Below are 11,876 nucleotides of genomic sequence, written 5' to 3' on the forward strand. Positions count from 1 at the left end.
TTAATTTCCCATAACTCTTTTCTGTTATCCTGCTATCCTTGTTTAATGCTAGCCTGTTCTTGTTTGATAAATGTAATATATTCTTGAATCTCTGAGGAATTATTCCTTATTGGTTATTTATTATTTATTCTGCTTAATGCGCTTTCCAGACACTTAGTTTTTCTGAAATATGCATTGGCTTTTGGCAGTGTATTTCTATTCATAACTGAATATCAAATTCACCAGAATTATTGTGATACACTGTGGGTCATCTCTTCCATTTACCTTAAGAGGCTTCTCTACTAGAGGAGATAGCATGCTTAGGTGTTATGCTATTAGGCTTCATCAAGGCTAAGATGAATGAATAATAAGCTGGCTGCCTGTCAAAGATACTTGGGTAGGCAATGACAAACAGTTTTTTAATGCCTTAAAATAGCCTATGCAGAAGGCTGTAGTGAGTGTTAAAACTGAAAAATAAAGTCCTATTATAGAACGTTTTAAATACTATGTTAAAGAATTTGACATGAGGAGCCTTGAAGGGTTCTTGAAAAAAATAATAATGTGATCTCATCTATATTGTAGTCATTTAACTATGTTGTTTGTTATATAATATTGTTGGCAAGATGCATTAGAGAGATAAGGATTCACGTATAGAGATTAGTTAGGAGCAATATAATACTGACAACCGAAGTGGAAGTGCAAGACCACATAACGCACATTGATAGAGAATACAACTGAAAGTCTTGTAGAATTGTAAAGGCTTCTGCAATAAATTCCCTTAATTTCCCATTAAGGAGCTAAGAATGTTGCTAATTGGTTTTAGGAAATAAGCTCTTGGCCAGGCCCCGTGGCTCACGCCTGTAATCCTAGCACTTTGGAGGCTGAGGAGGGTAGATCATGAGGTCAGGAGTTTGTGACCAGCCTGGCCAATATGTTGAAATCCCATTTCAACTAAAGAGATGAAAAATTAGCCAGGTGTGGTGGCGCATGCCTGCAATACCAGCTACTTGGGAGGCTGAGGTAGGAGAATCGCTTGAACCCGGGAGGCAGAGCCTACAGTGAGCTGAGATCACACCATTGCACTCCAGCCTGGACGACAGGGCGAGACTCCGTCTCAACAAAAAGAAAAGAAAAGAAAGAAAATAAAAAAAAGAAATAAGTTCTCAAAATTTTGTTTCACAACTACATAAAACTAGATTGACTTTTGTGAAATGAAAATAGAGCCATGTGACACACATGGTAAACAAAAAAGGTTGCAGCATACAATGATATAAGGAAAGGGAGAGGAGAATTTAAGGCTGGGAGCTGAGGAGAAAGAAAAGGCAAGATATACCATCAGCTAGAGCCTGTGAGAGTAGTTTTTGGTGAAGCATGGCCCTGAAGACAAAGAGAAGGTTGAATTACCCTTTAATTATTTTTTAAAGGGCTAGGAAGATACTAGGAGCAGAAAGAGGCAGTTTGGCTGGCTGTGCGTGCACTGCCTCTGACTTAGCCCTGCTTCACAAGGAGCAGTACCGTTCAATAAAAGATTGCTGTCTAAAACCAAAAGCAGGTGGGAAGCAGTTTGAACAAAGTAGGATTATGAGAAGTGAAGACAGTAAAGGATGCTCTAGAACAGGGCTGGCAAACTTTTTAGGTGGCCATAAAATAAATATTTTATGCTTGTCAGCTATAAGATCTTTGTCCTACTGAACTATGCTGTTGTAGTAGGAAGTAGCCAAAGAAAACAAATAATGAATGGGGGTTACTGGTCCAATAAAACTTTATTTACAAAACAGGTGGCTAGGATGTAGTTTGCTGATGTCTTGTTCCAGAGCAGTACCTCTTAAAAAAACTTTAGTATTTGTACAAATCACAATAATATCTGGTTAAAATGCAGATGGTAATTCAGTACATCTGGAAAAGGATCAATAATATGCATTTATAATAAGCTGTAGATGTTACCTGCTACTGGATCACACACTGAGTAGGTTCCAATGGATAAAGGGAGTGGGAACATTTAGTAATTAAAAAATGTGTAATATAAGGTGAATTTACAATGATTTGGTCATTAAGAATCACTTAAATGAGTTTTAATGGACACCTATATAACATACTTCAGGAAGAACAAGTGAAATTAAGTGTTCTTTGAGAAGAATTTTTAAAAATCCACATGGATCAATACTTTACTACTACCCACTGAGCTGTTCTTTTCAGAAACCCAAACTAGTGATATTTAAAAACCTCCAACACAATCAATTCTTTTTACCATTTACATTTTAATGTAATACCTTATTTCCCTGATAGTTAAATCTCATTCTTGTAACTCTTGAATTGCCACCAGATCGAAAACAGGTTATTTGTTGAGAATGGCCCCATTCAAACATTCTGACACTTCCATCTTGAGCTCCTGTCAGATCTGCATTACAAGAGGGTAAAAACTGTACTTATTTCAAAAATCTTTGGGAAAAGTTATTTCTTAATCCAATATAAAAATCTTTATGGAAGAAACATCTAAGAAATAAATCAGTCAATTTATACAAATTTACCTTTGTATGAAATTTCAGTTGAATACTCTTCATCATAAAATCAGTTACATGATACACTTTCATTTGACTAAGAACACATCCTCAAAGACAATAGGAGCATTTAGATCATATCTCTATAAATTATATTTCCCTTTAAAATTATCTCAATGTCTTAATAGCCTTTAATTTTTTATAATAAATACTCATTATAACAAATTCTTAGCATTGTTAGAGCCAATCCTTATCATACTATTAATGTTTAAATATGCACATATTTTCTATGAAAATAATCAGATTAAGGAAGGTTTTAAATGCCATGCTACAGAAAAAAAAATCAGTTATAAAAGTTATCCTGATTGGCCTAATATCTCAAGTATATATTTTGTTTATTTTTAAATTTTGTAATTTTTTCTTTCCTTTTTTTTTTTTAGAGACAGAGTCTTGCAGTGTTGCCCAGGCTGTTATCTAACTCCTGGCCTTAAGTGATCCTTCTACTTCAGCCTGCAAAAGGCTGATTATAGACACATGCCACTGCACCTCACTTGTTATTTGTTTAATTGAGAAATATGAATAAACTAAATGACTACTAATTCTTCACTTTGCCATTTATTATTTGTGTTATACTAGGAAATTTACTTAATTCTCTGAGACTATTTCCTTCCTGTAAAAAAGGACTAATGATATATAAGTCAATGGACAGCTGTGAGTAGTAAATGAGATCACATATATAAGGTACTCGGAAATATGCCTAACATATAACACTGAACTTATATTGAGTATAATTATCAATATTAATGTGGTATGGAGGTAGTAAAAAAATTACATTTATATAAAACATCTAGCACTTGCTAATCGCATATCAGTTAAATTTCCCTCCTTCCTTATGAAATATTTCAAATAAATGAACTTCAATTGGTTTAAAATGTTTTACCATTGGGAAGAGGTAGGAGGGTGGATAGAGTTTTTTGAGACTAGGTATTTGACTGACTCTACTCCCTTTCCCCCAGTGTACTTGCAGAGCTTAATCAGAAAAATAAATTGAGCTAGCTGCATTTAAAAAAATTACTCAGCCGGACACGGTGGCTCATGCCTGTAATCCCAGCACTTTGGAGGCCTAGGCGGGCAGATCACGAGGTCAAGAGATCGAAACCATCCTGGCCAACATGGTGAAACCCCGTCTCTACTACAAATACAAAAATCAGCTGGGCATGGTGGCGCGCGCCTGTAGTTCCAGTTACTCGGGAGGCTGCGGCAGGAGAATTGCTTGAACCCAGGAGGCGGAGGTTGCAGTGAGCCGAGGTCACGCCACTGCACTCCAGCCTGGCACCTGGCAACGGAGTGAGACTCTGTCTCAAAAAAAAAAAATAGTACTCAACTTTTTCTATTATTATTTATGATGTTAAAAAATAAAGAGCTGGGTTTGGTGGCACACAACTATAGTCCTAGCTACTTAGGAGACTGAGGCAGAAGAATCACTTGAGCCCAGGAATTCAAAGCTGTAGTGTGCCTTGATTGTGCCATAAATAGCCATAAAACTCCAGCCTGGGCAACACAGTGAGACAGTGTCTCTTACAAAAGTAAGTTAACAAGAAAAGAAATTAATTGGGAGGCTACTAGGCTAAGACAGCTCCAGGGCCTTGGGTACCCATATGAGCAAATGAAAACTCAATTCAGTGTAAACAGTAAAATGAAACTTACGCTTCACTAATCAAAAACCACCAACTAACTTCTAACTAGATGCTTATCAATAGAAACTGCCAACTAACCTCTAAATAAGGGCTTGCCACTTTTACCAATAAAATATTTTTTATGTTTTGCTTCCTTGAACACCTTATAAAAGTTTTTCCCTCATGCTACCTTGGTGAAGCCTTGATCGCTTCTGGTCTAGTGTTGCTCAATTCATGAATTAGAGCTAAATGCTCAAATAAACTCATTAAATTTTTAATGTGCCTATGTTTTAAGAGTTCTCAGCAGAGTTCCTTGATGATGACCTCCAGGAAGAACAAGTAACCAGGCACAGGTACCTCCTGCTAGGCCCCTTGTGCTGTTTCTCACTGTGCATATTTGAAGGTCACCAATTGACCTGAGATCTGCAACTTTTATCCTGAGTTCTCTGGCTTTAAGCATTTTTCATCCAGATCAGGTCTGGAAGTCAGACTGAACCTGACTGGAATAGGTCCAGTAAGAGGTCTCAGGTAGATAAGATTTTGGAAGGATAAGAAATCATGGGTTCATCTGAATTCAAGGAATTCAAGAACTCCATCTGGAACTCCAGCTAATTTTACGTGTACACATTATGGATCCAGAACCTGTGCTTTCCTAGAGAAATGGGTACATTTACTGAGGACAATTTAGAATTATGGTTGCAACAACAGGGAAGTTTATAACTTACACAAAATTGTCCATCTAGAGGAAGCACTGGAAAAAAAGGGGATTTCTAATGCTTCAGAAACAGTGGGAGGCATTTTTTGACTGGTATGCAGAGGCTACTAGAAGACTAAATAAATTGCAAATTGTCTCTCTAAAAGACTCTTTACAAAAGACAAACGAGAAATCTTAAAAGTCTTTTTCCACAAATACTAGTAAAGTTTTAGCAATCTGGGTGGGTAATCTTGTCCCATTTTGAGAAACACAATTTGGATCCAGATATCCTTTTTATAAACTACTGAGTTTGATATTTTATATCTGGCAGATGGCTAAAATTCAGAATAAAAACTATAGAATCTGTTTTTGCCTGTATGTTTATGGATGACTACATATATGTTAAATATATGCAATATTTTTCTATCACCAGATGGTATTGTCAAAATTAATTTTTAATAATTATATATAATGGGCTTAAGGAAAAATAAGCACTTATATAAATTAAGTATTCTTTAAACTTTTAGAAAGATAGAAACAGACCCAAATGTTTTTCAAGTTCATTTGATGTGCAATAATCTTTGGTAATTTTAAAAAGCTAATTTAAGTTTGTTGGTTTAATTGAAGCAGGTATATCCTTAGAGTTACCAGCACATTATATTTAATGTGATATATAACTTTTTATATAACTTTTGTTTTACCTAGGCTTACTAGTCAAATGTACTCTTGTTATCTTTGTTACAAAATTTGTCAACAAAAACTAAATAAATAATAACTAACTTGACTGCTAGCCTTCTCTGATGTTATGTCTACTTCAAAACAGTTTTCCAAATCCTTTTGATAACTTATACCCTTAGTATTTCATTAAGGTTAATTAAATGATGGATATTAAGTGAATATCTAGATCACTTCCAAATTATGTAAAATACTAAAACATTAATTGCTAAACATAAGCTTATCTACTTTTGGCTTCTTATTACAGAATAATAATAAAGATAATTGGGTTTGTTAGTAAAGGTGTCCTGTGCCACACTGAAAAACTATCCTATGGCCAGGTGCAGTGGCTCATGCCTGTAATCCCAGCACTTTGGGAGGCAGAGGTGGGTGGATCACCTGAGGTCAGGAGTTTGAGACCTGCCTGGCCAACATGGTGAAACCCCGTCTCTACTAAAAATACAAAAATTACCGGGCATGGTGACAAGCAGGGGTTGAGGCGGGAGAATCACTTGAACCTGGGAGAAGGAGGCTGCAGTGAGCTGAGGTCGCACTATTGCACTCTAGCCTGGGTGATAGCAAAATTCTGTCTCAAAAAAAGAAAAACTACACTATGAAAAAGAACATGCTTCTGTAAATTATGAAAGAGTATAGATTTGCTAGTCTACAGAATGCTGGTGTGACTGACAGTGCACAACTGCTTATTACCTAGTTTTCACAAGAAACTAACATCGTTAACAGTTAAGAATTCTAATCAAAATATGTAATTAAAACTACTGAAAATAGATACATAATTTTGTATGTCAGGAAAGTATAAGATGTTTTTGAAATAGGAAGCTATGAGGAACGAAGGATGATTTTCGTATAGGAAAAAGAAAAATTTTTGTCCTAAAGCAGACTGTTCCATATTGGGAAACAGGAAGAGTACAGAACAAAATATGCATAGATATTTGCAAGAAAGCTATAGAAGGTTTGTGTGAGGGAAATTTAGCAAAATAATTTTATGTAAGTTCAGGCTGGCTAATATGTGTGTATTTATATATGCTATTAAAAGAATGGTGAGTCTTACTATCAGAAGTAAATTGGTGCAAAGTTTCACTGGATTATTGGTTTTCTCTTGCCAAGAGATTGTGAAAGGTTTTCCTTTACCTTGTAAGCAATCTGACTACAAAATCCAGATTTTTCAAGATAATTTCCTATATTCATGTCTTTCTGGGTATTGATTACCTAAGAAAACTGAGTATTCTCTATATTAAAATAGCTAAGGTTTTTTCTACAACGATGTAGCTTTCTGTATTTTCCTTTGAAGTCTTAATTATCACTGGTTAAATATTTGTCCACAGTAACCTTATTATAATCAAGTGTTTTAAACCGTTTGGTATTTCTGACAAATTTCCAGCAAATACATTATAAATAAAGCACTTTTGACCTCACTCTAACTTTGGGAGTTTCCAAAGGGCCCCTGGAATACCTAAAAAAAATTTGTTCTCTCTCTCTCAACAAAGAAGAATGTTAAAATAAGTAGGCTTTGTTAAACTAATTAGGCTTAATTGATATGTTAAACTGCATGGGAAGTATTGTCAAATAAAGGTGATACCTTCTTATATTTGTATGGATGTATGTTATGAGATAAGTATCCTAGAAACTGTATGAAGTTCCTAAAAATCTGGTATAATGTTACCATCCATACTTCCAGTCATTTTGTTAAAATACTGTATGCCACAGAAGCAATCAAATTTACTTGTCAATTGTGTCATTATGATAATGAATTCACAGCAGATCTTTAGCCATGGCCATGTTAAGTCTTTTGTTACTGACAGATGGTTATTGTTTCATCTGATCTTTTTCTGAAAGTATTTGCAAGTAACTATAATCCTAAAGTGCTGTCTTGAAGGAGCTTCATGGAAAAGACTCGGAAAGGCACCAGTTTCTCATAATGTTTAGATCCTATCATTGGACACTGTAAGAACTTGCAGAACTCTAACGGAGAAAACCTATAATTCGTTAAACTGCTAACCAAGGTCAAGCCAAACAAGAATTAAGTATCTGAGGCTGAATAACTTATTGAAGAAAAATTATGGTGTTTTTTAGGAATTATGGTTTTGAAACATTGCTGGTTCTTTAATATTTTGTTTTCCAGATTTAAGAAAACATTTTTCTTTTCTCTTAAGCTATTCAATAGCTTACTCCAAGTACAGTATGCCTTTGTGAACAAAGATAAAAGAATTAACTTTTTTTCCCTACCTGATCTCTCCTGAATTCAAAAGCTATTAGTGAGTATTCTTATTTTCATTTGCATAAGTTCAATAAGAATCTGTTCTTTACAACCAGGAGTAAAAGTAAAAAGAACCTGTCCTTCTTACAGCAGGACATAATAGGAAACATCATTCATATTACCAAGGCTTTGACTTGTGTATCATATTGGAGACTATGCACAGAAACAGATATAACCCAGACAGTTTTAAGGAATGAAAAGCTGGCTTTACAGAGCAAATAAGGCCTGGTACTAACATATATAATCCTTTATATGGTTGCCTTAGAGAAGAGTAAGGACTATCGTTTCGCAGCAGACACAGAAACCCCAGGATTTTCTGAGGACCTCACGAAGAGAGGAATTAACCCAAATCTATAGGATTGCAGGTGAAATCAGATGGCAAGTCCTTGGCTTGGCTTCTGAGCCTCAAGAAGTTTTTAAAAGTCTTATCTGAGATTCCTTATTAATGTTGCAGCAGAGCCAACTTCACTTACTCAGCTAGGCTTACATAGAACTTATCATGTAGTATGATTTCAACATGTATTTATTAAAAAGGGAAAACACATTAAACATTTTGGAAGGGAGAAAAAAATGACCCAGTATGACATACAATATAGATTTGGTCTCTATCCCTGGATCCTGGCATACAGCTACTAAAACCCTTGGAAGAGAACCTGAATTTATGTTAATATAGTGACTTAAAGGGGGTCCCATTTATAGCCTAAAGGATTGGAACCTTTGGTCCCACTTGCCAACCTGCAGAAAAGGGTGGGGAGGGGAGATGGAGATTAAGTTCTATAAAAACTCTTGAATAAGGAGATTTGATGAGTTTCTTGGGTGGTGAACACATCCATGCGCCAGGTTTGTAGTACACCCAAGTCCAAGGGGACAGAAGCTCCTCTGCTTAGGAGTCTTACAGACCTAATTCTATGTACTTTTTCTATAGGCTTTATGGGTGTATTTTAGTTCTCACTTCACATTAAACTTGTGGGTAAAAAATACTTCTAGTGATGAATAAATTTGATGTAGTGAAAACAAATTTTCATGTTATTTTATACCTCTAGTGTAAGTAACAGATGTTATTCTTTTCATTTTAAATATATGGTTCTCTTGAGCCTTTTTTGTATAGGGTATACAATTTTGATAATAGATTCTTAGAGCATTTATGATAAATGAAGCAGAAAAAAATACTGATTTTGTTAACTGCATTTTATCAGAATATCTCCCAAGAGAAAAGTTTCTAAAGTTTTAATTAGGCTATTAAACTGGGGGAACATGAATACCTATTAATTAACATGCACTATTCTTGTTACTGTGTGGTAGGACAACTTGACAAATGGCATAACTTTAAAAAATCATATTAAAAAAACTGGAATACTCACACACCAATGTGAGGTTTGATTCCAACCCACCAGAATCAATACCTCCAATAAATTCCCCATTAATTAAGTTCTTGGTTGAAGGAAGAGAAACTTTTGAGATTCCTAGGAAGATTACTGAAAACAAATACATTCTGCCTTAGAATATAAAAATTTACTGATAATCATTTCCTATGTTTAATATTAATGTGTCTCATAAAAAACAAACGGAAAAAAAGCAACAAAATACAAATTGATTATAATGAAATAATAAATAATTGAGGTATGGTTGTGGCTTATGTAATAAAGGTTAGCAGTGGTCCTATTAAAACAATTATTCACTATAATTAAGCATGATCAAAGGAATCCAGAAATGTTCAAAGATAAAATGTGTTAATTTACAAATACACTAATTTTGTGTATTGGTAGTCACAAATTTTGACTGCTGGTCAAAATGCCAAAAAAATTACTGTATTAAGTTAGCCTTCTTTTTTAGGGAAATATCTTTTTCTATTTTTACCCAGTTTTGAAATGAAGATGTTATTTTACTGGCAAATATTCTCTAGAAAAAAAGTCAAACAAATGCTTTCAATGAAAACAAAAAGGTTCCCATACATTTCTTATAATAAAATTACCAAATATAGATCCAAGAATAAGAAATGACAATTGCTAATTATTATTCAACTTACAGTAAGGAAGAGTTGGATGAGAAGTCATTCTTCTAACATTATTAATGGCTTTCTTAATCATCTGGTAAAAGAGAAAAATTACTTTATAGCCACAATAAAAAGGATAAACATTTAAATTGTGACAGTAAATTCAAATAACATTCATTTATTTATTTTTACATGATTTCATTACTACCATTATGGGTGCTAAAAATATTAAACATGAAAACAGAAATTTAATAGTGCAGCTCTTATATTTGTACATATATTTTCTGCATTACTGACTAGGATCTAAAGATAAGTTCCCCTTAAGAATTTAGTCTTTCCTCCTTTCTTGTCAATTCTTTTTTTTTTTTTTTTGACAAAATCTCGCTCCCCCGCCCCACTCGGGAGCAATATCGCGCAATCTCGGTTCACTGCGACCTCTGCCTCCTGGGTTCAAGCAATTCTCCTGCCTCAGCCTCCTGAGTAGCTGGGATAAGAGGCACGCGCCACCACGCCCAGCTAATTTTTGTATTTGTAGTAGAGACAGGTTTCACTATGTTGGCCAGGATGGTCTCAATCTCCTGACCTTGTGATCCGCCCGCCTCGGCTTCCTGAAGTGCTGGGATTACAGGCATGAGCCACCGCACCCGGCCTCTTGTCAATTCTTTTCTTATCCCATTAAATTTATTGTTCAGGAATAATCCTGAATAGTAGAAGTTTAAAGGACAGGAGTATGTGAAAATAAAAGAAGTAAAAAGAAAAATAAATTTAAAAACAGATAGTTTGGAACTATTTATTTACTCATTTTTAAGTTATGCTTTGAATAATTTCACTAGCCTTTATGTATTTGTAAGATAAATACATAAAATTAAAGGAAAAAATTATAGAATATTTCCTATTTATATAGCATCATACTACAAATATATTTTATCTTAAGTTTGTAGCATCAGTCTCAGATAGATTTTGTGGTTGTTATTCTTTTAGATTTTAAATGGTTCAATTAGCCTAAAGTTGTGGAGAAGGTAGGGAGTTGGTAGGGAGGATAGGGACGAGGCCAGAGAAAAAGAGATTAAAAAAACTGAAAGATATACATGGATACGGTTACACTCCAAAATAGCAGAAGCTGGTCATAATAATTTTTTTTTTTGCTATTAGTATTTATCATTTGATAAATTGAAAGGATTAAGAAAATATTCTATCAATTCTCTAGAAAAAATAAAAACCTGCTGCATATGACTTTTGTTTAGTAAACTTCATATTTAAATCCCATGTTCTTCTTAAAGAAATGGCTGAAGGTTCCGCTTTTACTTTTTTTAATATTCACAGGAGAAACATTAGTAAAAAAAAAATACACAAACACAGGTTTAAAAAAGCTTCTGAAAGTATATGTAGAATATGTAAAATCATTATTTTAGAAGATCCATGTAAAAAAGAAACAATGTTATTCTACTGGTACCTTTTTGTTGGGGGTAGAGTGAGGCAATACCAACAATTCTTATGGTAAGAATCACAATTACTCCAAATAAAAAGATGTCCTTTTAAGGTTTAGGTAGGAAGAAAATTCAATCTTTAAAGTTATGCCAAAGGTCGATTTCTGTATTACAATGCTTTGGAGTATAAACACAATTTTCTGAACACCTATTATACGTCCAATACCATTCTAGTCAGGAATTATCAATCTGCAAGGCAGACAGAATCCAAGCTCTTGAAGAGCTTACATTCCACAGCACATAAAAAAAAGACAACTAGGCCGGACTGTAATCCCAGCACTTTGGGAGGCCGAGGCGGGTGGATCACGAGGTCAAGAGATCAAGACCATCCTGGTCAACATGGTGAAACCCCGTCTCTACTAAAACTACAAAAAATTAGCTGGGCATGGTGGCACGTGCCTGTAGTGCCAGCTACTCAGGAGGCTGAGGCAGGAGAATTGCCTGAACCCGGGAGGCAGAGGTTGCGGTGAGCCAAGATCGCGCCATTGCACTCCAGCCTGGGCAACAAGAGCAAAACTCCGTCTCAAAAAAAAAAAAAAAAAAAAAAAAAAAAAAAAAAA

General features: G+C 34.7%; 1 protein-coding gene across 10 annotated transcripts in view; it reads right to left on the minus strand.

Annotated features, from left to right (window-relative positions):
- Nucleotides 1-11,876, minus strand: part of DMXL1 (Dmx like 1) — a 172,803-nt gene that overhangs the window by 13,132 nt on the left and 147,795 nt on the right. For 9 of the 10 annotated variants that reach the window (XR_004266599.1, XM_032272420.1, XM_032272232.1 and 6 more), the window contains 2 exons: nucleotides 9,863-9,923; nucleotides 2,250-2,377 (listed from right to left, as the gene is read on the minus strand). Coding sequence is in view for 9 of the 10 variants with exons in the window: in XM_032272420.1 (XP_032128311.1) it covers nucleotides 2,250-2,377; nucleotides 9,863-9,923 (189 nt within the window). In the remaining variant the exon portion in view is untranslated. Of the gene's footprint in view, nucleotides 1-2,249; nucleotides 2,378-6,108; nucleotides 9,312-9,862; nucleotides 9,924-11,876 lie in introns of those variants that run through there. The other variant, XM_032272495.1, reaches the window with a different exon arrangement.

This window comes from Sapajus apella, unplaced genomic scaffold (genome assembly GCF_009761245.1).
Source record: "Sapajus apella isolate SASKATOON/1434 unplaced genomic scaffold, GSC_monkey_1.0 scaffold1, whole genome shotgun sequence".
Lineage (NCBI taxonomy): Eukaryota > Metazoa > Chordata > Mammalia > Primates > Cebidae > Sapajus > Sapajus apella.